The sequence below is a fragment of the Aulostomus chinensis genome, chromosome 7 (assembly GCF_037954235.1).
Source record: "Aulostomus chinensis isolate RoL2024-O1b breed Wild chromosome 7, RoL_Achi_v1.0, whole genome shotgun sequence".
In the NCBI taxonomy this organism is placed as follows: Eukaryota; Metazoa; Chordata; class Actinopteri; order Syngnathiformes; family Aulostomidae; genus Aulostomus; species Aulostomus chinensis.
In genome coordinates this window covers 14164116-14187937 of record NC_141326.1, presented here as the reverse complement: position 1 = coordinate 14187937, position 23822 = coordinate 14164116, and the positions used below count along the sequence as shown (strand labels likewise).

Sequence of the window (23822 nt, the reverse complement as noted above, 5' to 3'; positions counted from 1 at the left end):
TGGTTGGACCTAAATGGCTCTTTTAGCAGAGAAAGAAAAAAAATATTACAAAAATGAATTCTTTGTGATGATGGATCAGCTGTATCAGCTGATTCTAATCAGCAGCTGATGAGGAGTGCTTTGACTTCCCTTTAAAAAAGCTCAGGGGGTTAGAAGACAGCAGAGAAGCTCCTGGGTTACTTGCTGGTTCAGCTGCAGGTAGAAAACAGTTCACGTTGGGCTTCAGTCATTCAAGTTCATGTTTTCTTCATTTGTTGTGCACTGATCTTGCAGTTGCTGGGTTGGTGGTCATAGAGCTGATAAATCCTGAAATATCCATTTCCTAAACCAACAACTCAACATGTAAGTAAATGGAAGACTAAAATTTAAAACCTGAAACATCTAATGATTGGCTTGAACTAAAATGTCTCTGCAGGATGTGGATTTTGTTCCTGCTCATTGGAGGTGTAAGCTGCACTCCTGTACAAAAGGGTGAGAAGCTTTTGTTTTCTCTTGCAGAAAAGAATCTGGTACTTAAAGAAGCTAACATCTTCCTCCTTCCAGTCTCTAGAACAGACCGTGCTCAAAATGCCATTTCTGGGCCTAGCAGCTACAACCCAGCTGGAGGCTATGATGGCAGCTATGCTGGTTTCAGGGGAGGATATGGTGGCTATGCTAGCGGTGCTGGAGGATATGGTGGCTATGCCGGTGCTGTCCCAGCTGGAGGATATGGTGGCTATGCTCGCGGTGCTGGAGGTTATGGCTTTGGCTATGACAACTCCGCTAGTGGTTCTGTAGGGGGCAGCTCCTCTGGTTCTGTAGGGGGTGGCTCTTCTGGCTCTGTTACAGCTCCTGGTGGTGAGGACAGAGCAGTGCTCAGTGACGTGTCTGACCTGGAGCCCATCTACTCATCCAGCTATCGCTCCAGCTACCGTCGTGCCAGGGAAAGGTTTGCTGAGACCAGCTACTACCCAGACCCTCCAGTCATTCCAGTTGCTGTTGAAACCAGGGAGCCTGCAGCTCCTGCTAAAGTACCACCCAAAGGCCGCTACTGAAAATCTTGGACTAAGTCCAGTCGGGATCTACAGTGGCCTACATTCCATCTGTTGGCTCAGTTTCCCTTTGCCTAGCAGGTCTTGTGTACAATCCCTATGATTCAGATTGACCAAATAAACAATGGCTTAAATTAAGTCTCATGCATTTTTACTGTGCAGTCTTTGAGCATTTGGTGCAAAAAATGAATGCAAACGTTGCTACATTCTGGACTCGTTCGATTGCAAAAGTCTTGAACCTAAAGACAAAACGGCCAGTATTTCTTTGCTTTAGTCAAAGTGGACACTGCCCTAGCTAGGCTTGCCAAGTCAAAGGCATCCCTTTCATGATGCCTGCTTTTTGACTGAACTTGATCCTGAAGCAAAGTACTTTCTTATTTGGCCTACACATTTGAAAACATGCACCAGAACAAATCTAGCCTTATGTAGTCATGTTCTGCTTTCAGCCATTTTTTTTTTTTAACTTTTCCCACTCATCCCTGTACTCAATGTTTTGTTCTGCTACCTGCGTAGTGTCCATGATTTTCTTTGAATCTGTGCAGCCTTGCAGGAGTATTTGCAGTGTAAGTGCTTCTCATTGGTCAAAAAGAAGCACATGAATCCAGGCAATGAGAGAATGGACTGGCCGGTAGCAGTCAGAGCTATGATTTCTTTAATTGCAATAAAATTCAAGCTGACAGATCTTAAGAAACAAGGGACATGTCTTTGAGGGATGGGAAAAAGAGGGATGACTCTATTTAAAGTGGGCAATCATGTGCCATGGAGGGCTGTGTGTATGCAGGCTTTCCTTCCAACCAAACACTTTAACAGGTGATTCCACTGATTAACACACCTTCAGTCACAGAAGAGTGTTAATGAGTGGAATCCCCTGTTAAAGTGTTTAGTTGGAAGGAAAACCTGCATACACACGGCCCTCCATGGCACATGATTGCCCACCCCTGATTTAAAGGGACAGCAGGCAGCCCTACCTCAGACTGTAGTGTCAGCATCTGTCATGCTGCTCTGTTATGGTCACTCTTATCTTCCGGTATCATCACAAGCAACTGACTGATGACAGAAGTGGGATTCTGTATTGTTGTACACCTGCGTGACTGTGCATCCTTACAAGGATCCAGAGGAGAGGGCCTGGGAAAAAGTTTACCTTAAATTTTCATATGAAGCGTTAATTCTGTTGACATTTTACAGACTATTTTTGATCACGGTAATACGGGACAAAGCGCATCCCTTTTCAGCTCAAAACAGGACACCTACTTTTGTTTCTAAATGTGGGGTGATTCCGTTTTTCAAGGGATGGTTGGCAACCCCAGCACTAGCGGCAAATACACGCAGTACTTAAAGAGGCAAAATCTTGACTCTTATGAACATTTATTCTGGAAACTGACACACTGGAGAAAAGATATTTGTATTTCTTACAGAGCTGTAACATGCTACATTCACAAATAGAGGACAGGTTGTTAAATACTTTCCTTGTGTCCCTCAACAGTGTAAAGCTGACAAGAGACTTCTCAGCACACTACTCTTGACAACCTCTTGCAGGTTTGTCACCACGCTTTATTTATATGCTTCATCCAATTTCTTAGAAAGTGGAATGCTGATTTAAGAGGACTAACTGCAAAGATGATCAGGATTCTAAAAGTTAATCATTTCATACCTTCTCCTCTCCAAATATAAGATTTCATGCGTGTAAGTTTTATAAAATTGTTTAATTTTCAGTGCTAATATGAAGCTTGAGGACTTTTCAGAGGGAAATTAAAAGATGTCTTGTTTCTGTGTGTATTTTTCTGGCAGTATCACCGTGTGTGGAGTCAAAGTAAGCAACACTCCAGTCCATCAGTGTACCTGATTCATGTATTTAGCCTTTTGAATCATCTTGGAGAAGAAATAAAGAAGTGAGATATATCAGACTATGATCCACAATTATATTTGCTGATAGACATCAGTCATGAATATGTAGTATACTGGCAGCCTTCAAATACAGATTAACCAAAACATTTGGGAGGAATAAAGACAGACGTCAGAATAAACCAACTCTGTGCATCTTCACAGTATTGACTCATGATTCCTTTTCACTTGCTGGCAGCCAGACAGGAAGCATTCAAGGATGCCCATATTTGGTGTTTGTCCCATAACGAGCACATCAATTAATCCAGAGGAGCAGCAGCTGTTACTACTGATCAATCAGCTCCAGCAGCAGTGAGAATCACTTAAAAGCAGCTCTGAGTTCATGAAATCACTACAGAGGAGCTCCTGGTGAACACATCTACTGATTCTTCCTTTGGTTAGACACTTGAGCCTGTCAGGATGATGTAAGTAATACTACATGGTCCTCCTAGTTGATTGAAGTACTTGTGACTAAACAAATGTGTCTTCAGGTTGTTGTGGATTTCTTGCCTCCTGGTTGGAAGCATCAGCTGTGTCCCAACTGGGAAAAGTAAGACAACACTGAATAATGAAACAAACACAGAAGCTGTCTACTCCAATATCTTTACATGAGTGCTGGTGTCTAACTGGGTTTTGTCTCCAGAATATGGCTCTGATCCTGCTGGACCCGGCTTCAGGTGGCAGCCGTCTCCTGGTACCTACCTCCCAGCTGGAGGCTCTACTGGCTTCAGGGGAGGATATGGTGGCGGCTATGCTAGTGGTGCTGGAGGATATGGTGGTTATGCTGGTGCTGTCCCAGCTGGAGGCTATGGTGGCTATGCTAGTGGTGCTGGAGGCTATGGCGGCTATGCTGGTGCTGTCCCAGCTGGAGGATATGGTGGCTATGCTAGCAGTGCTGGAGGCTTTGGCTATGACAACTCCGCTAGTGGTTCTGTAGGGGGCAGCTCCTCTGGTTCTGTAGGGGGTGGCTCTTCTGGCTCTGTTACAGCTCCTGGTGGTGAGGACAGGGCTATCCTCGGTGACGTGTCTGACCTGGAGCCCATCTACTCATCCAGCTATCACTCCAGCTACCGTCGTGCCAGGGAAAGGTTTGCTGAGACCAGCTACTACCCAGACCCTGAAGTCATTCCAGTTGCTGTTGAAACCAGGGAGCCTGCAGCTCCTGCTAAAGTACCACCCAAAGGCCGCTTCTGAAACGTCATCCTGGTATGATGGTTCAGTCAGACTGTCAAATCTGTCTGTGAAAAAATGTAACGTTTTTTTTTTTTTCAATACAGGTCTCAAATGGATCTCCATGACTCTCCAATAAAACTACTTTACTATAAAACTTGTCCTCATTCGTTGAAATGTTCATGTAGATTTTCATTTCCTGACCAGTGCTCTGCACTGACTTTCTGGTACTACATTAGATTTAGCTGCAACTTTAACATCACAATTGCTTTACAGAGTGATTAAAACTGGCTTCAGTTACTCTACTCTTAATGTGGAGTAGGCCAGGTGTGAGATTGAGCCTGTTTTAAAAGCTTAGCAGGCCAAGGCATTGAAACCATGTTAGTCACTACAGATGCAGATAACTTGTACCATTTACCCAACCAAACTTGTGCTGATGTGTTTTTTTTTTTTTTTTTTAACTCAAGTTGTTTTCCATGTGCTGTAATGCATCCAGTGGCAGAAAACTTCTGGCTGCAACACAACTCTAGATGTATCAGACTGTACACTACCACAACTCAAAGGACCAGTAATTTAAACACAAACTTTTAAAATGAGCTCACTTGCATAGAATTTAATCTCACCACCTGCAGGTTCATTGTGACGCAGCTGTAGAGCTCATGTTAAGGTATCCCGTAACCTGACAGTTACATTTGGAGTGCAGAACCAAGGAAAGGAAGCAGCTTTTGCCTTAGAGCCTTAGATGATACTGCTCCTGTGACTGGTAGAGAGGACCAGCCCACCCTATCATCTAAGTGACCAAAGTGAGAAAATTCTGTGATTAAGGGCCAAACATTTATTTATGTATACTGGGATCTGATTATTCCATCCATTTTCTACCACTTATGCTGTTAAGGCTAACGGGGGGGGGGGGGGGGGGGGGCTGTGGCCTATCGCAGCAATCTTTGGGTGTGAGGCAGGGTTCTCCATGGATAGGTCACCAGGCCAACACATACAGAGACAACCATTCACACTCAGTTATACCTACGGTCAATTTTGAGAAGGGATGTCAAACTGATCCAGTAAGGGCTGTATGGCTGCAGGTTTTCATTCCAGCTGAGCAAAAGCGACACCTGATTCTACTTAAATCAACTAAACTGTGTCAACACATCTCACTTGTTGGATCAGGTGTTTCTTTTGCTTGGTTGGAAAGAAAACCTGCAGCCATACGGCCCTTACTGGATCAGTTTGACACACCTGATTTAGAATATCAAATTAATTTTGTCACCTCTTGATGTCTTTGGACTGTGGGAGGAAGCCAGAGTACCCCAGGAAAACCCACACAGGTACAGGGAGAACATGGAGACTCCTCACAGAAAGAACCCGTGCCTGAGCCGAGGGTCAAACCTGGAACCTTCTTGCTGCAAGGTGACAGTGCTGACCACTGCGACACTGCATCAGCAGTTTATGATTCCTTTTCACTTGCTGGCAGCCAGACAGGAAGCATTCAAGGATGCCCATATTTGGTGTTTGTCCCATAACGAGCACATCAATTAATCCAGAGGAGCAGCAGCTGTTACTACTGATCAATCAGCTCCAGCAGCAGTGAGAATCACTTAAAAGCAGCTCTGAGTTCATGAAATCACTACAGAGGAGCTCCTGGTGAACACATCTGCTGATACTGCCTTTGGTTAGACACTTGAGCCTGTCAGGATGATGTAAGTAATACTACATGGTCCTACTAGTTGATTGAAGTACTTGTGACTAAACAAATGTGTCTTCAGGTTGTTGTGGATTTCTTGCCTCCTGGTTGGAAGCATCAGCTGTGTCCCAACTGGGAAAAGTAAGACAACACTGAATAATGAAACAAACACAGAAGCTGTCTACTCCAATATCTTTACATGAGTGCTGGTGTCTAACTGGGTTTTGTCTCCAGAATATGGCTCTGATCCTGCTGGACCTGGCTTCAGGTGGCAGCCGTCTCCTGGTACCTACCTCCCAGCTGGAGGCTCTACTGGCTTCAGGGGAGGATATGGTGGCGGCTATGCTAGTGGTGCTGGAGGCTATGGTGGTTATGCTGGTGCTGTCCCAGCTGGAGGCTATGGTGGCTATGCTGGTGCTGCTGGAGGATATGGTGGCTATGCTAGTGGTGCTGGAGGCTTTGGCTATGACAACTCTGCTAGTGGTTCTGTAGGGGGCAGCTCCTCTGGTTCTGTAGGGGGTGGCTCTTCTGGCTCTGTTACAGCTCCTGGTGGTGAGGACAGGGCTATCCTCAGTGACGTGTCTGACCTGGAGCCCATCTACTCATCCAGCTATCACTCCAGCTACCGTCATGCCAGGGAAAGGTTTGCTGAGACCAGCTACTACCCAGACCCTCCAGTCATTCCAGTTGCTGTTGAAACCAGGGAGCCTGCAGCTCCTGCTAAAGTACCACCCAAAGGCCACTACTGAACGTGCTTTATGGCAAGACCACAAGTGACTTGTAGTAATCTGTCTTTACTTGCACAACTGATTTACAAGCCTGCTTCCAGATGACTTTTTGGTGCTGCTGACAATAAACTAGTCTAAAATTACTAACATGTTTCTTGATTGTAGTCTATATTTTATACATTGCATTGTTAGGTATGGGGTTCAAAAGGAAAATGTGACCAGTTGGTCATGGACAACATAACCACTTCACCAAGAAGCTCCTTTCCTCTCCTTGCTGTTAATTCTTACCCAGCTCTCACTAAACTGAGACTCAGACACTGGTCTGTCAATGTGGAAGTGATTCCCTCACACAAAGTACCTTCTAGAAATTGAAACGTGACTCTTATTGTGAAGGTACCAAAACCGGAAGTTATATTTCGCCTTCCGGAGAAGCTAAGGCACAAGCTGCGCTAACAATGTGAGGCTTTTTTTTTTTTTCCTAACGATTCTTTGAAACTTTTCATACTTTAATACCTAATACCCTCCACTCACGGGTGCCCGTCCTGCTTCACATGGTAACCGCGGATGAAATCGCTAAAATGTGCTACGAGCGTTTCCACAAGCTTCCCCATACAGGGAAGCCTGAACCGGGCAGAGAGTGGACCCTGCTGGCTGCTGTGGTCCAAATCACCCGGAGTATCAACTCTGACACAGGTTAGACTTTCAAATGAATCCAATATATCTGACGGAACCTCGAAAACTACGGCGAAATTCTACAGGCAAATGAACAAGAAGCAGTAACTTGGGGAGTCTGAATTTCCATCCAGATCAAACTAAACTTTTCTATTATGGACTTCCTTTGGTATGTCTTGGATTTAAAGTAGCATAAAAGAAAATCAGGTCACAAAACTCATGTTATCCAATGAAAAGGAGAAGGTGTCAATATGTTGTAACTGACCGTCTGGTATGCTTCACAGTTGAAAAAGAAGTTGTTTCTCTGGGAACCGGGACGAAATGTATTGGACAGACAGCCATGAGTCCTAACGGTGCGTGTTTTTCTGGGTTTGGTCTTATTCATGCAATTTGTCTTTGTCAGCCCTTTATAGTTCATTTTGGCAGCTGGAACTAAATGATCTCACTTCTGAGGGTTTTATATGGACTAATCCACCCCAGCCCTGACAGCAACAACTTTTATCAAGTCTTCACCTTGGAAGGATTACTTAATGTCTCCTGATTAGTAAAAACTTGCTTTTACAATAGTTTTGTTTTTTTGTTTTGACAACTTAGTTTTAAAAGGGTAGGCACAACCTTTTTCGGCCAATGTGTTATTGATCTGTAGACATAAACTCAACTTTTGTGATTCTCTCTTCTTCGTAGGTGACGTGCTCAATGACAGCCACGCAGAGGTCATCGCCAGACGGGGGTGTATCAGGTGTGTAGTTGTGAGTACGTCCATCTTCGAAATCATTCTTGTGTTGATTGTAAGTTCTCTGCTTTTTGAACATACATTACCAGTGTTTGTGCTTGTAGGTATCTGACCCAGGAGCTGTGCAGGGCTGTGAGCGGGGGTGTCAGCTCTGTGTTCTGTCAGGCAGATCAGCAGGGGAAGTGGAAGCTAAAGCCAGGAGTCTCCTTCCTCTTTTTCACCAGTCACACTCCATGTGAGTCCACGTCTTGGTTTACTCTGACTGGCTGTTTCAAGAGTCCAAAGCAGAACTCGTCCAATATAACCACCAGAAAATACACATTTACGGGGTGAACCACATGTTTTATTTCCATGATCCTTAAACTGAAATATTTTCATTAAATGCGATGCTAAAAATCTTTGTCTGCATGTGCATTATCCTCTGAAAATGCTGCAGTGTTTTATGTTTTTCCCAGCCGTATTCTTTGAAGACTGACTCCGACTCCTCTTCTGATTGGAACTCACTCCAGACGCCTTAACTAGCCAATCAGAGGATGCACCCACAGTATGTCTAGTTGCTCCTGGAAAACACAAGACCCATTAGCACCCAACATGCTACATATCCTGCTCCGATAAGGATGAATTCCTGAAGTGATCTGGGAGAAGCAGAAACTGTCAGTAGACTCAGTACAACAGCTGAAGACCAGGTCTCTAACTCTAAAGCTGTCCGCTCCAGGGCCTCCAGTACTGTGTCCGACAGAGCTAACATTAATGTTAGCCGTGCTAGCCTAGCCACTGGTGGTGTTAGCCCAGTGCCTAAAAAGTCAGGAATCACTCTTTGAGTGAACCTTTTCGTTTACATTTCCTTCATATGGTCATTTAGATTGATTTGTTTTAGACATAAGGGGATGTGTGATTTCTCCACGATTCCAGAGATCGAATCATTTTATCATCTTCTGAATCTTGTACAGTTTGAACAGTTGATCAATTTAGTCCAAAAATCTAAATATTAGCCCTCAAAAAGAAACAGCAAAACTCTGTCCCCATGTCTTGAAATACTCAAGTATATTGTCATGTCAGCAGAGAGCTAATGTCCCAGTGTTGGTCCATCGAGCCGATATCAGTGTGAAGCTTCTTGTGTTTCACTAGGTGGTGACGCCTCCATCATCCCTATGGCGGATATCCAGGTTCAGCCATGTGCTTCTGTCACATCTGTGAAGAGCCTTCAAGGGACTGATGTGGAAGGAGGAGATGGAAGAGGCCTGAAAAGGAAAGCTGAAGAGCAGAGTGAAGGACAAACCTCGAAGCTGGCCCGTCTGAAGAACCAGGAGCGGGAAGAGACAAAACTAGATGACTCAGAGTGTCCCGTGTCTTTGTCCTTAAAATCAAATAGGAGTGCTGATCCCTCTGCAAGGACTTCTGATGAAACGACCTCGCAAGAGACAAACCTGTCAGACGTGAACATGACTGAGAGTGCAGAGCTAAACCCACAGGTGGTCAATGATATTTATAGAACAGGAGCCAAGTGTGTCCCAGGTGGCCCGGCTGATCCCCTCCACCCCGGGGTGGGGTACCATAGCACTGGGTTACTGCGGGTGAAGCCTGGCCGAGGAGAACCCACTCTGTCGCTCTCCTGCAGTGACAAGTTGGCTCGCTGGGGGGTGCTGGGCTTTCAGGGTGCACTGCTGTGCCATTACCTGCAGGAGGCACTCTACTTCAGCACTGTGGTGATAGGGAAGTGCCCCTACAATCGTGAGGCCATGCAGAGGGCTTTGGTCTCAAGGTGAGGTGACCACTCATTGGAAAGGGACAGCTTTACTCATTAGTTTCGTTAGAAATGTTCAGATTTAGAATTAGAATAATTTGGGAGTTTTTCTGTTTTGTGGATGCAGGTGTGATGAGTCAAACTTTTCAGACTGTTTATTTTTAACTATTTTATGAGCATTTATAGACTTAATTAGTAAATCTGGAAATTTTGCTTATGAGTTGTACACATCTCATACAAACAAGACTCTGATTTTAGGGTGAAATTCATAAATAGAGGCTTGATAAAGGTCTTGAATGTGATGAGTGACAACAGTAGTGATGTAGGGACCTGAGACGGGATTCTAACCTGACTTTCTAATACCTTTGAAAACCAAATTCAGCTCTGTCTGCATAGAGGGGTGTAATCCCAACCCCCAACCCCCAGATTATATTGCACACAGATGTCTGTAACTCTCTAAATTTGTCCTGGTTTCTGGTGTACTAGCCTGGAAGGGACCTCAGTCAGGCTCATTCTGGGTTGGAATCAGACCAGACATTGTTGAAAGTAACCCTCCCCTTCTCCCCTTGCCCTCAGGTGCTCCCATGTATCCAACCTCCCTGCTGGTTTCTTGGTGTGTCCCCCAGTTCTCCTCCAGTCAGATCTGGAGTTCCCTTTCAGCCAGGCCCAGACTGAGCTCCGACATAAGGCCGAACAAAGACGCATTTCCCCCTGTGGGGCAGGTTAGGGCAGTCTTTCATTCTCGGAAGGATCTGATTTGATGATGATGTTAAGAAAAGTAAATTTCAACAGCCTGAAATGTTTGTGTGAAAATATCTTAATATTTGTCCTGGGAATTTGCTTGAGTGGTTTTTGTTACAAGACGACCAGGTCTTGCTCTGATTCTGTGATAAAACCAGTCAAATTGTCTCCACACCTGCGTCTGAACCAGGAAATATAGATGATATCACATAAGTAAAGAAAACTAAAATTGAGCAACTTCCTGCACTCGACAATACAGAATATATGATTCTTCTAGCTTTGAATTAGACTGTGACATGACTCCAAAAAAATCAGTTATTTTTGAGTCGTATATCTGCCAGACTTAACAACATAAAGGAAATCGGCTTGTGTGTTGCAGCTATCAGCTGGTGTAAGGTGACCGAACAGCCACTAGATGTCACTGCTAACGGCTACAAACAAGGAGCCACCAAGAAGGCCCGGGGCACTGCCAAGTCCAGGTACACAGCACCATCGCCTCATTCCTCTACATCTACGTGACTGTGTTGATAACTCCAGACTGTTTACGGAGACTTGATTCGAACTGATGCTACCGGCTGTTCTTTCAGGTCTCCTCTGTGTAAACTGGAGCTTTTCCATTCCTTCTTGTCTCTGGTATCATCCACGTGCCCTTCAGACCTCCCAGACTCTCTCAGGTGACCGACAACAAGCTCGTTTTTAATCTTACAGCAAGTTCGAAACCATTAATTTCCATTTGGCTGCTCTTTTCCCATCTGCTGCTGAGCATCCAGGTCATAATGAGCAACAAGCGCATGTTGGACGACGATGTGTGAGCATCTAAGCACAGAAGGCTTAGCTGTGTGAATTAGTGGCACCATTCTGGTCAGTGTTCCATCTGGATACATGAGTCGTGAACAAAGAGTTGCTTCATTTCCCACTGTGGTAGTAAAGACACACTGGTACTTTGTCCAACCAACCTGTACTACAATGTACTACTCCACATTTATGTTGAGTATTTGTAGTTATTATACAGTAGGTACTGTCTCAGGTGATTCCATTCCAAAGTTTCCAGGATTTTGCATATTTGCTGTGATTATGCAACAAAAGCTGTCTGTGTGTGGGATTTTTTGGGTTTGTGTTGTTGTGAAATCTAGTGTGTTCAGATTCTGGTTTTGTGTGTGTGTGTGTGTGTGAGAGAGTGTGTGTGTGTGAGAGAGTGTGAGTGTGAGTGAGTGACTTGAGAATCATCTCCAAAAAGAGAACAGTGGTTCTTCTATTTGTCAGCTCTTCAGCAGATAACCTGATCCCCGGCTCAGTCATGCCGCACACACGGAACAACACACTCTCTCATACACCCTGGCAAACAATGACAAGAGTTTCTGCACCCACAATAGTGTATCTGTGAGGAAGACCTCACCCTGGCAAGCAATGAGGAAGATTTGTAGTTTAGTGTTCGACCTGAACAATCAGCCTGACTCAAGATTTTAGTGCGAATGGTATTTTTACCAAGGGGCAGCATGGCTCAGAGCCGTCTAGCAACCGAAGGGTTGCTGGTTGGATCCTCAGTTCCTCCCTTTGCTGACGTGTCCTTGAGCAAGATACTGAACCCCTAATTGCTCCCGATTGCCCTGTGATGGACTGGCGACCCGTCCAGGGTGAACCCCGCCTCTCACCCAATGTCAGCTGGGATAGGCTCCAGCCCCCCCGCGACCCTTCATTGCCTCAAAAAAAAATACTAAAAAAATTAAACAATATGTGTGAAACAAAGCAGTCAGTCATGAGATCATCTAAGGTATGACCACTGCTATCATACTGTGTGCATGTCCTCATGTAAGATATGGAAAACAAATGCATGTGAATGGAGAATTTCACCTGTGCCTGCGCGCACGTGCGTGTGTGTGTGTGTGTGTGTGTGGGGGGGGGGTTTAACCCTTCAGCACAGTCAAACTGTTTAGATGATGTCAAATATGAGAAGGGATTTTTGACCTGGTTTCTAATCTCAGCATCAGGTGGCCTGTAAAAGGGCCGTATTTCAAGAAAATGAAAAAAACTGAAGGAAAAGGAAGGATTTACTAAAAAAGGTCAGTCAAATGTTGAAAGGCAATGGAAGCAGCTCACCTGGAGAGAAATGGTTGAGGATTAACCCAAAGTACACCAAGAGATTGGTGATGAGCACAGGACAAAACTGAAAGGACATCCTGGTTGTGAGCCGATGCAAAGAGAGCCAGGCTTCCTGTATTTTAATGATGGGTTTAAAAAAAAAGAGGTGATTCCCAGACCTATAAACAAGTGTTTTTAATGTGTACAGGAGCACAGAGCTGCAAACCTACTTGGACTACAAGGAGGCGTCCCAGACCTACCAGCAAGCTTGGCAGCAGCTCCGCATCCAGACCTTCCCCCTGTGGCCCCGTAGCCCCCGAGACCTCCTGCTCTTCCGCTGACACCTTCCACCAGCACCAGGTCATCACTGGGTTCCAGCTGAGCATGAATCATTCTGCTCCCATGTCTTGTTTTTTGTTTGATAAGGAAATGTATGACCATCTATCCACTCATAGCAGTGTTGGTCACTTTCAACACACCCAGGATTAATATACAACCCCTCTGTGCAGTATGCTTGCGTTTTGCTCTGATTAACAGGAAATGACTCTTGCCAAGATGGAGAGGAAACTCTTCTTTCGAATATAGGATATTAGTAATAGACATGTTAAGGAATGAGAATAAACAGCATAGCATTTGTCGGATACTTTTAATAAAGGGAAGCAATTCTCTACTCCTGAGCGCCCGTCAGCTAGAGAGTGTCAGCTCAGCTGGGCGAAGGAGCTGTTTGGAGTCTGGATGAAGCCCAGGATGTGCTAGTTTTCATCAGCGGGACACCCTGAGCCACCCTGCTGCTCGTAGAGGTCGATGACCGTTGTCTGTCCTCACGTGATGGCTGGTTTATTATGACTGCAGCTGTTCGACGCACAGCTGGACACAGCCAGAGGAGGAAAGTTGCAATGTGTTCATGGCAGTCAGATCGAGCGCAGCAGTGTTTGAGTAGCCATTTAAGCAGACCAAGCCTTATTCATGCTTAAGACAAATAGTTCAACCCACACGTTTCTGCACAGCGCTTCGGCCATTTATCTAAAACTAGACGCCACTGCAACGTCCAGATTGAGGACCAGTTGTTGCTCAGCAGATTCCAATGAAGCTAATTGACCCAATTCAGCTGCGCAAACACTGAGCCGCACCCTGCAGGTTATCCCCTTTTCTGTTGAATCGTGTCATTGTCATTTCTCTGTTGCTGCAGTCACCAGCTGCTGAACGTGTCTGTTACTCTGTTATACATTTACTACAAATACCTGCTGGCGCCTACAGCCAAATATGTCAAGACGATCTGGATGTTTTCAGTCAGTCGTTTCTGTCCATTAAATGAAGATTATAAACACTGAGTTTTTTCACCACGAGTTACATTCATGTGTGTGTATACGATAGGTGGAATCTGCATGCTCATGTTTGGGAATAAGCATTTAACTCAACATGCAGCTGAGGATGATCTTTTAATTTCCTGTCAGAAAGAAAATTAATGGGAAAGCTGAAAACACCAGCGCCATTATTTCAACCTGCAGAAATGTTTTGTGTTCTTTTTTTGTTAAAACACAGTGAGCAGGTTGGCAGAGTCGAGGGATGAGCAGCACTCACTTTAACTGGATATGGTAGATGTTTAAATTCCAATTTACTTGAGTGAATTAGCCCATTCATCTCCTTTATTATAGCTCCTATCTTTTTTTCTTTTTTTTTTAAAAATGTGTGTGTTGGTGCACATGATTCCAGGTGTCTGACGGGCTGCTGTCGGTGGTCAGGCTCTACTGAAAATATTTCTGACTGGAGAAATGCTACAAAAATATACTGAAGCAACAACAACAACAACAAAAGGGTTTGGTTTTTTTCCAAAGGGAACAATGGCAGGACAGATAACCACTAAGAGGCTTACTGAACACTCCACATATTAATGTGGCTTGGATAGTTGAAGGAGAACTAGAGATGTGGGCACGTTTATATTTGAGACATTGATGAGAAGTTCTCTGCTTCGATGGGTGTTAAGTGACTTAACTTGAAGAACATTTTTTGTTATTAAGAGATCTGTAATTGCAGGATTATGGACTCATAATAGCAAGATGTTTTCTCAGAAGTAAAGAGATACAAATCTCTCTCTCTCTCTCTCCCTCCCTTTGTTGAATGCAATACACCTCCATTAGCAACTGCTCATTCAAGCGAATAACTGATCAGAACACCTAACCTTAAACTGAAGCCACATTGTTTTCAGCCTCATAATAATAAAAAGGGGGGGGGGGGTACTCCAAGCGAATTCTTGAAAAAAAAAAAAAACATGAATACGCAAATGGGTCTTATTTATAAAAATGTCTTTAAAAGACAAGTTAGACAAGACAAATGGAATTTGAATATTTAAATTTACTAGAATTATGACCCTTTTGTTTTGGTACCAACAACAGAAATAAAACACGGACCGTTTTATAAAATCATGACTTCATGTTGTTACTAATGGTCATTACTCAACTGAGGACCATTAATTCCTTTTTTTCCCCCCCCCAAGTAAAATACAAACAACCTGGTTTCATTTTACATTTGTTTTTATTGGTCAGGTCTTCCAGCTACCTTACCTTTTTCAAATATCTAAAATTCGTTTAAGTTATATTCAATGATCATACAACACTGATGAAATAATACTGAATATCATAGCATTCCATCAATATATTACACATCTACATAGCAGGGTTACAAGCCTCCATCAGCTTTGTAATGCACAAATATGAACACTTCAATGGGTCAAAGGTGATGGCAATAAAAACTGCAGCAAATACCTCAGTAACACTTTACTTGAAGTGTTGTAAATTAGTGGTTCATATTCTTACCTCGTTCAGTATAAACAGCTTCATGGTGAAACATGATGAGGGCATTCAATGTGTATTTAATCATTAACAAGTCACTGAACTATTCTTTCAGTGATTTTCTTATTCGCCAATACTTCTATGTGTACTTTGGTCCTTTGGCTTTGAGTTAATATTATCTTTACTTCCTCGAGAGTTGAGATGGAAGCCTTGTTCTTTGCTTTATGGAAAGTGATTTGCCAAAAATGTGTTTCTGTTAAATATAGAAAATGACAACACATTATTTTGGTGCTGGGTACTTTTGAGCCGGGATTTCGGTCTACCTGATTCATTAACTTGAAAAGTTGCCGACACAACCTGCAGATATTTGAGATCGAGTCTCCTTTTTGGGTCCCTACTAAATCGTGTGAAACATATTGCTTTTAAGTCCTTGTCTGGAATTTGGTGTGACTGCTTCTTTCTGCTTTCTGCTTCTCTCTGAGAGTTTAGGACCACAAGTGGACTTTTCACATGGTCGTGTGATCCTATTAATGTTATTAGTACTGCAGCTTTAAGTTTTGACTTCAATTGTCCTGCCTCCATGCCCCTCAAGTCACCACAGTTGAAAGGCATGATCAAAATTTTACAATGCACGGTCAACACAACTCACAATAAATCTATCAACTATATAAGCTTTTAATCGACTGTTACATACTGCAATAATGGCAAAGATGTCACATTGACATCTTTGTTGATTTTTGAGTGAAAATATGCCAACATGCTGATATATTGAACTTGAAACAGAGAAAAGGTATTTTGGAAAATTGGTTCATATTTTCATGTTTCTCAACTGTTTTTAAGTGTGTGAAAATGCCAAGAAGCTGAAAACGAAAACAGAAGATTTTAAGTGTAGTGGCATTTTCTTTGTCGGTACTCAAAAAATATAAAGGTATGTGTTTTACAAATTTTTGAAGAATGGTCAGCCGTAGCAGTGGCACTGATTTGACCTAATGTAGAATTAGACACGTTGACTGGTCATAGCAGAAGAATCAGTGCAGTCAAAAATCAACAATACTTTGTGTTTGAACAGTCAAAATGTCCACGATGACTAAAGATAATGAACCTTTGGAGGCTTTGTGGGTCAAGTGGGAAACAAATACTAAACACCAGCAGACAACAGAGGTACGTCACGTCATTTTCCCCCTTGTTCTTTGTTTCATGTCGTGTTACAATATGACAATTTAAAAGAATGGACTTCAAGTAAAGTGTTCTGTTACAGGTTTCTGTTTGAATCCTGGGTGATACTGATATCTGTTCAGCCATCATAATAGTAATTATGTGCAAATATATAACAGCCACGCTGGGAAGCCCTCAGAATCATCCCAGGGATGGGTGCTAGTCCCTGGCCCTGAGCTGTACACAAACCAACCAACCAACTAACCGACTAATCGACCACACTCCTCGGCAGCATGAGTCACTTCCTGTCACATGCCTGTACTCCTCATACTCTACTGCCCCCCCCCCCCCCCAGCCTATCGTGCTGAGCCTACCTGTGGGATTGATGCTGCGTACTGATGCATTAATGACAGGGTTAATGATTACAGTTTCTCTCTCACTTCATCAAGGACTTGTGACAACAAAGCCAGACAGAAAGAAAAAAGTAGCATAACTGGTAATGTGTGTGTGTGTGTGCCTGTATTTACTACACAGTGAGGACCACAACATGTTTACCACAGAGTGAGGACATTTTCAGAAAATGAGGACATTTCGGCCAATTCTCACAACCTCAAAGGGGTATTTGAAGATCAAGACATTCTTTTGAGGGTCAGGGATGGTTATTGTGATGATTAGGGTCTGGGGCTAGGAATTTAGTTGTGATGGTTAAGGTTAAGATTAGGGGTTGGGAATGTGTTATATCATTGAAAGTCCTCTCAACTCTGCCACTTACTCAAAACAGCAAGAGCATATGTCTGTGTGTGTTTGTGTTTGTGTGTGTGTGTGTGTGTGTGTGTGTTCGCATCAAAGCCAAAAGGAAGAATTCTCTTTAATCAGCTACTTGTGTTGATTCTTGGAAAATGAATATCAGACATGCTTACAATGTGGCTTGTTATTTCACGGTACGGCAGTGTTAAAGATGTTTCACTCCACTCGCCTTTCAAACATTGTCAAGGCAGAAAGACCGACCACATTAATATCAAGCTTTCCAAGCCACGGATGATCATCTCAGCGCATTGAAAAAAGAAATAAGGCTGTTTACCGTAGCATTTTGGTGCAGTTACTGTTCACCATAAGTATGTGTTTTTTGTATCAAAACCTAGCCATAAAGTGTGTAGGTGCATTAGCTGTGTAATTTATGTGCAAATGTCTTAAACATAGGGCATTGAGCACCAGTGTGTGTGTTTGTGTGTGTGTGTGTGTGTGAGAGAGAGAGAGAGAGAGAGAGAGACACATTAACCCTGCGTTGTAAGAAAGGCGGTGAAGCCAAAGGTGTTCTCTCCGCTGTAGGCCACGTACAGAAAGCCATCCTCATCCTTCTCCTTGTCATAGAGCTGGCCCATCGTCAAACTGCAACACACACCGGCAGATGCATTCATTTTTTTCAACGTGGCAAGGAGCCTAACAGGCTCTTAGCATTATAGCTTGAAATGCGCTGCTCATACAACAGCAGATCAATTGAAAACCAATCATTACAGTCTAACATTGCTAGACTTTATAAAGAGCCGCAGATTTCAGAAACCCTCTCCCGATCACATATCTGCAGACTCTAACAGAATGTACCCACCCTCAGTCTAAGCTGATGATGAAGAAGGGTGTAACTACCATTTCACTTCGGGGGGAGTTGCGAGAAGCAGTGACATCAGGAAAAAAAAAAAAGACAGGTTTGGACTGAATTTCCGGACTTTTCCACCTCAAATTAAGTTCATTTTCATGCTTAAGAAGAAATCAAAAATGGGATGGTCTTCATTCTGTCCAATTTCAGCAAAAATGCCCAAATTGATTAAAGTAAGATAAGATACAATTTTCTTCAGATCCTGTTTGGGGGCTATCAGATGCATTAGACCACTTGGCCCTCAACAAAGAAAACAAAAACACAAAAAAACAAAACAGTAACGTTAGGTGATAGAGAAAAGGTTTTACAATAAACTGGAACGATCACAAAATGAAATATATGACCGAGGTATTGGGAGAGTTGAGCCCAGCTATTTACAAGCTCATATTCGTGTGAAGGGCACTCTCTCCTCGCAGTGGTGTGGAATACAAATTTTCTTATTCAATTTAGATATTGAACCCCTAAAAACTTCAGCGATACCTCAAAGACAGCAAGAATGCTGCACGGGTCGGTTTGGTCTAATTGTACTTGAGACCACACGCAGCAGCGGACTAGCTTGACTCTTTAACTATCAAACTACATTTCAACAACACGGAGTCGCCAGGTGGCAGGACAATTTATTAATTTGTTATAAATTAGCGGAGCGGATGCAGTTACACTTAAAGACTGTGGGTCCTCTGAGCTGAGACTTACTGTCAGCTAAAGCTCTGGGAAGCAGGTCAGATTCTTGACATATAGCCATGTGTTTGTATCTGCATCGCATCAGCATGGGAATAGCTGAGCACAAACACAAAAACAGCCTTTTCTGGTCAGTGTAAGCTGAGAGTGTGGGTGTGGCTTCCTCCTCATTCACAGACAGATTGATTACCCCTCGATATGTTTCTGCTCTTGAATTGCACAGATGGAAAGATTAGCATCAGACTTTAGCTCCACCTGCATATCTCTTTGGATTGCATTATCCTGACAGTCATTTATTCAAATTCTTCTCTTTTAATGTACAAGGAGATATGAACACTCAGAACAAAGGTGGTCATTTCTCATGGAAACAAGATTTTGGAGAAGTTATTGGTTGGAGAACATCATTGAGAGACGAAGGCATTAAGTAACGTTCCAGTACACCAGTGAAACTCACTGGAATCTCTTTCTGGAAAAAAATTTAGCGCTGTCGTTCACTCTTAAATTGTATTAAAATTCAGCATCTATAAACAAATGTGCTTTTAGAAGTTGAAACCTCTGCAACAACTAATCTTATAATATCAACATGAATGTCAACTTAATATTATACAGTTCATGTCAACACTTATGAGGGAAAATTTTATCCCATAGTTTTGAGAAAGGCAAGCTGTTTATATATTTAAGTTATTACAAGTATCAAATGGCAAAGATAAGATAACCCTTTATTTGTCTCACAGTGGGGAAATTGGCAATTGGGAATTTCCCTTTTGGAATCTGGAGGTAAAAGTTCCTAGTTGGCTCTCTATCGCCTGGTATAGACACGTTGTATACAGGCTGCCATGACTGAAGAAGTACTGTACTATCATCCACCAAGCCAGATATGACGCTGTAATATATTTAAATAATTTCATTACCATTCCACCATTCCAACCGCTCTCACCTGGACTGGGGGACAGTTTTGTCGACAAAGAGGAAGATGGCTTTCTCTGAAGGCAGCTGGATGCGTTTCCTGATGATCCACATGAACTGGGCCACTGTGATGTCAGAGGGCACCAGGTACTTCCTTTTATCGATGTCCACGATCTGAGACCCAGAGACTTTCTCCACTATCACCTGGGGCACATGCATGGAGATTTTATCATGTCATATGTGGGCTGAAAATATCAGGAAGATTAAATAGGCTCATTTATAAATGTCCTTGTATTTCAGTCTGACTGCCACTGTACGACTTGATATGCAACCTTCTCACAGTTAATGTATCCGCGCAGTCACTGCTGTTTGAATGAGAGGGAAATAGGTTGTGTGACACAACGTGTGCTAATTTGGACTTTTATTTCCACCGTGCTGGTTGTTATCTCAGAACCTCTTGGTATGGTATTTTATGTCTTTAATGAACACAGACGATTAAAAAAAAAAAAAAAAGAACGTGAACCTCACAGACGTTTGAGCAAAACTGCTATTCCATTGCTGGTTCTCTCTGACTAAGTTTCAAAAAAAAGAACATCATTATTACATTTAAATACATTGTTCTTCATTTTTTTACTTGCTTTTGATCATAACTCTTAACAGTCCTAACCAGCGTGAGCTCTAAAACCGTTTGTGTAAACTGTAGAATGACTCGGATTGGTGTTGATGCCTCCTTGTCTTCTAACAGGTGCTGAATGGAAGAAGCAGGGATCAGGTTTAACAGACATTATCATCCACACAAAGACACCGGGGGGGCGTCCTCAGACCTAATGTTGTCCACACTTCCGTTAAGTATTCGCTGTCTGTCCTGAGGCGTTAATGTTCTGCTGCCACCATGGCAAAGGTCACTACAGGCTTTTCAATGGTGATTAAAGTGATTGGGTGGGAGGGCTTTTGTTTTCAGTGTGACATCAATTACAGGCACGCTTCCTTTAGGTTTCCTCCAGATCATTCATATGCACTGTATGATAATGTATCGCAACTACCTTGTATTTTTATAGTCAAGTCAACTTTATTTGTTTAGCGCCCAATCCCAAAGTCCCCTCATGTCACTTTACAAGTAGAGGAGGTCTAAAACTGTAGCATTTCTGCTACAGCGGTGACAAAAACCTTCCTTTTAACAGGCAGGAACGTCGAACAGACTGATTTACTGAAACCTGAAAACCGGAGCTTGATTTGCACCAGGTTTAGACACTCCACTCAGCAAACACTGGCAATTAAAAATTCATGACTTTTTCCATTTTAGATTTTTGTAAATTTTTTTTATGAGGCACACAAAGTAAACAGATGGGCGCACACACGTATCATTTTTATACTTAATTCAAACGACTGCATTTGATGTTAAAAGGGACAATGTTATCTGAAATTTTGTTTTCAAAAGCTAATTATAGTAGCTGGAAGAATGTTGGCACAAGCTAAGAGTGGCTAATACACTTTGACACTTTTGGTGGAGAACTATTTTAGCTGTAATCGAGCTTCAGTGCATACATGAGGTGAGTAAATCTGTTTTTTAGTCATCAGGATTTAGAGATCAGCGTAAATATGATACTGGACAAAGGTGCAGAGAGGCCTCTTGATGACTGTCACTTGTACATTGCACTCTATGTGATGCACGGACACTCGTTTCTCACTTTATATACTATGTTGTACTAGACGTTTAACTTGGCTGCCTTTCTGACAAGGACACCAATGATAATTAAAGAGATAATAATAAAGAGATTTTTTTTTGGTCAGATCTTTTTACCTTGTTCAACAAGCGTTAATGTAATCCAAAAAAGCCTACACACGGAGGAAAGCTAAAGAGGCTCAGAGGGATCGGAAACAGAATATATATTTATATTGCTATAATGTGACAGAGAGGAAAAAGAGGAAAAGCAGCATTTTGTTTTTCTTATTAACTTTTTCCCACCGGGTCATGTTCTCTTAGAAAAGTCACATTCTAGATATTTAAACTCCAGCTTCCAGTGGCTCCAACAATGTGGTTGTCCTTTTCCAAGGTCCATCTTTATGTTTCTGGTTTAGTTCAATGCTGAGCTGTAAGGCTCAATGAATTTTAGATATATTTATGGAGCTGTAACATTGAGATGGCAAGCGCTCAGCCGACAGCATATACAGTACTGCTTTGCTGACATGGGGTGTTGCACTGGAAGAATTCCAAACAAGTGATGTCAGAGCGTTTGACTCTGGGAAAGAGATCTAATGGTTAGCTTATGTTCTCAGTCTGTATGTAGCTGCATTTATCTGTGGGTCAAGCTTAGAAACCCTGGTTTTCTGCCAGTCAGTCTCGGTCATCCTCTTTTGCTCACTCACTCCTTATCTCTGGGCCTTTTGACCCTCGCTCTATCTTTACCCTTAACCCTTATCCCATCTCCCTCCCCCACTCACCGGTACTCTGTCGGGGTATTTGTTGCGTATTTTGGCTGACTCCACACATCTGTGCTCTGAGGGAGAGAGGAGACAAACAGGAAGTCAGAGATTTAAAGGATGAGTGAGGCCTCTTGGGAGCTTCACCTTGTGTTTTACTGCCAAACACGGCCGCGCAGAGGCCAATAACTTGTTCTAGATTTAAGATCAATCACAGCTGTCTGCGATTATCCTCTAATGTAAATGTTTGGTCTAATGCCACTTTCTCAAATGATACCAAGCATCTTCGCACATGTTATCAAAGAGAAAATGATGCTGTATCTTTTCCTGGTATATTTTGTGAACAGAGCCAGATGATGAAGGCAGAAAAGGCCAGAGAGGGAGGGGTGAGGTGATGGTTATAAACTGTAATACGTCAAATTAGGTTCAACATATGACACACTTTCATTAGCCCAGATAAGAAACCTACTTTTAGAAACATCCCAAAACAATCCTGACCGTAGTCTCCTTAAAAAGGAGATTATCTGCAGAGAATACGAACACAGAGGGCTGCCAGCAAATTAAAATGTTGAGTCAAAGGTTATTGCTCCTAGATTAAACTGTCAACAGATCCTAAAATATAATAATAATAATAATAATAATAATAATAATAATAATAATAATAATAATAATAATAATAATAAACTGTCAAAAAAGACACTTAAGGCATCTGCAAATGTTACATGACCAACTCCATTCAACTTCTTCTAGCCCATATAAAGATGCTTCATGCAAGAGGAAGATTCTGCCAGCTCTGGAACAACTTGAAGGTAAAACTTTTCAGTTCAGCACTCATTCAGCAAATGAATTAACATGTTTTTGTTTCCCTAATAAACTAGTTGACCTGTAAAATCGCTGAGTTAGCATTATTGGTGATATAACTACAGAGCATTTGCAGTATACCCAAGGCAAAGTTTAACGGCTATTAAATGTCACCGTATTTCCGGGGGAAGGGGGGCGACAGTTGTCATTGACTTGAAGGGAGGAAACACGTTAGCATGGATTGCTAACGCTAGTTATGCACCGTTAGCCATTATGGATTGACAGCAATCGTCAGGGCGGTGAAGTGGCTGCATTCTTTTCTGAATCCACGAGGACTGAAATGACTACAATGGAAGCACATATAGCAAAATAAACAAAAACAAAAAAGGAGGTTGCATGACATAACATCTCTCTTCATAACAATCCCAGCCCCTTTACCGAGGGAATGGTCCTCCTTAAACATCCATTTCATCTTTGCTGAATCCCCGCACTGAGGCGTTATGGTAAGCTTGACTGGTGGTCTTCTAAATCAGTGGATAATGTCGTCGCAATGTTCTAACATGCAGACAAAGCGAGGAAAACAAAACGTCAACAATGTCTCTCTGCTTGAAGCGTCCAACCTGTCTCGCTGTGAGGTGACGTCACTGTCAGACAGAGGGATGGTGCTGATGGTGGCTTCGGGTGCTCTTGAAAATAACCAGTCAATTGTGTGACAACTCTAACAGGATGTCCACCGCACAGTTAAAATGCTCTAAACACTGTTTTTTATGTAATACAACAAAATAATTTGAATTATAAATTAACCATGTAAATCATTATCTCGTTATTTTTCACATTCTAGCATACGGATAATCGTAACAAAATGGTGGCCAATGTGCAGGCTTAGATTTTTACCGTTAGTTTGCCTCTTGCTAGAATATTTCATGGTGTATGCCTTATGTCATCGAGCCTGAAGGAC

The 23822-nt window shown here is 42.6% G+C and overlaps 5 protein-coding genes across 8 annotated transcripts; 4 read left to right on the top strand and 1 right to left on the bottom strand.

Annotated features, from left to right (window-relative positions):
* Positions 1-119: 119 nt before the first annotated feature.
* Positions 120-1179, top strand: LOC147258654 (uncharacterized). 2 transcript variants are annotated; one of them, XM_086208602.1, is made up of 4 exons: positions 120-198; positions 274-342; positions 416-471; positions 544-1179. In XM_086208602.1, coding segments are annotated over exons 2-4 (549 nt in total). In that variant the 5' UTR covers positions 120-198; positions 274-340; the 3' UTR covers positions 1035-1179. The 2 variants fall into 2 exon arrangements, with proteins under 2 accessions (XP_086064728.1, XP_086064727.1); XM_086208601.1 differs by having other exon boundaries at positions 134-198; positions 282-342.
* A 2029-nt stretch (positions 1180-3208) lies between these two features.
* On the top strand, positions 3209-4239 carry LOC147258653 (uncharacterized). Its single transcript, XM_086208599.1, has 4 exons — positions 3209-3337; positions 3404-3462; positions 3556-4118; positions 4190-4239. The coding sequence occupies exons 1-3, from the start codon at positions 3333-3335 to the stop codon at positions 4104-4106; spliced, it is 615 nt and encodes a 204-aa protein (XP_086064725.1). The 5' UTR covers positions 3209-3332; the 3' UTR covers positions 4107-4118; positions 4190-4239.
* A 1435-nt stretch (positions 4240-5674) lies between these two features.
* LOC147258652 (uncharacterized) lies at positions 5675-6634 on the top strand. The gene is made up of 3 exons (XM_086208600.1): positions 5675-5779; positions 5846-5904; positions 5998-6634. The coding sequence occupies exons 1-3, from the start codon at positions 5775-5777 to the stop codon at positions 6510-6512; spliced, it is 579 nt and encodes a 192-aa protein (XP_086064726.1). The 5' UTR covers positions 5675-5774; the 3' UTR covers positions 6513-6634.
* A 265-nt stretch (positions 6635-6899) lies between these two features.
* Positions 6900-14495, top strand: adat1 (adenosine deaminase tRNA specific 1). Of its 2 annotated transcripts, none has more exons than XM_086208597.1 (9): positions 6900-7184; positions 7448-7516; positions 7848-7902; positions 8001-8131; positions 9025-9658; positions 10217-10362; positions 10761-10860; positions 10969-11055; positions 12669-14494. In XM_086208597.1, the coding sequence occupies exons 1-9, from the start codon at positions 7043-7045 to the stop codon at positions 12799-12801; spliced, it is 1497 nt and encodes a 498-aa protein (XP_086064723.1). In that variant the 5' UTR covers positions 6900-7042; the 3' UTR covers positions 12802-14494. The 2 variants fall into 2 exon arrangements, with proteins under 2 accessions (XP_086064723.1, XP_086064724.1); XM_086208598.1 differs by lacking the exon at positions 6900-7184 and adding an exon at positions 7237-7332 and having other exon boundaries at positions 12669-14495.
* Positions 14496-17528: 3033 nt separating this feature from the next.
* gabarapl2 (GABA(A) receptor-associated protein like 2) lies at positions 17529-23503 on the bottom strand. 2 transcript variants are annotated; one of them, XM_086208595.1, is made up of 5 exons: positions 23303-23503; positions 23127-23208; positions 22085-22140; positions 19674-19846; positions 17529-17793 (listed from the first exon to the last, which is right to left on the bottom strand). In XM_086208595.1, the coding sequence occupies exons 2-5, from the start codon at positions 23176-23178 to the stop codon at positions 17679-17681; spliced, it is 396 nt and encodes a 131-aa protein (XP_086064721.1). In that variant the 5' UTR covers positions 23179-23208; positions 23303-23503; the 3' UTR covers positions 17529-17678. The 2 variants fall into 2 exon arrangements, with proteins under 2 accessions (XP_086064721.1, XP_086064722.1); XM_086208596.1 differs by lacking the exon at positions 23127-23208.
* Between the last annotated feature and the right edge of the window lie 319 nt (positions 23504-23822).

What these genes read in the sequence shown, in the direction of transcription:
- LOC147258652 (XM_086208600.1), top strand. An exon ending in CTGTGTCCCAACTGGGAAAA is followed by an intron (nt 5,905 to 5,997) that starts GTAAGACAACAC and finishes TTTTGTCTCCAG; the next exon opens with AATATGGCTCTGATCCTGCT.
- gabarapl2 (XM_086208595.1), bottom strand. Translation starts at nt 23,178, where the DNA reads ATGCAGCCACTTCACCGCCCTGACGATTGCTGTCAATCCATAATGGCT. An exon ending in TCAATCCATAATGGCTAACG is followed by an intron (nt 22,141 to 23,126) that starts GTGCATAACTAG and finishes TCTCTCCCTCAG; the next exon opens with AGCACAGATGTGTGGAGTCA. An exon ending in AAAACTGTCCCCCAGTCCAG is followed by an intron (nt 17,794 to 19,673) that starts GTGAGAGCGGTT and finishes TGTGTGTTGCAG; the next exon opens with TTTGACGATGGGCCAGCTCT.
- LOC147258654 (XM_086208602.1), top strand. An exon ending in CTGCACTCCTGTACAAAAGG is followed by an intron (nt 472 to 543) that starts GTGAGAAGCTTT and finishes TCCTCCTTCCAG; the next exon opens with TCTCTAGAACAGACCGTGCT.
- LOC147258653 (XM_086208599.1), top strand. An exon ending in CTGTGTCCCAACTGGGAAAA is followed by an intron (nt 3,463 to 3,555) that starts GTAAGACAACAC and finishes TTTTGTCTCCAG; the next exon opens with AATATGGCTCTGATCCTGCT.
- adat1 (XM_086208597.1), top strand. Translation starts at nt 7,043, where the DNA reads ATGGTAACCGCGGATGAAATCGCTAAAATGTGCTACGAGCGTTTCCAC. An exon ending in GAGTATCAACTCTGACACAG is followed by an intron (nt 7,185 to 7,447) that starts GTTAGACTTTCA and finishes TATGCTTCACAG; the next exon opens with TTGAAAAAGAAGTTGTTTCT. An exon ending in TTTCACCAGTCACACTCCAT is followed by an intron (nt 8,132 to 9,024) that starts GTGAGTCCACGT and finishes GTGTTTCACTAG; the next exon opens with GTGGTGACGCCTCCATCATC.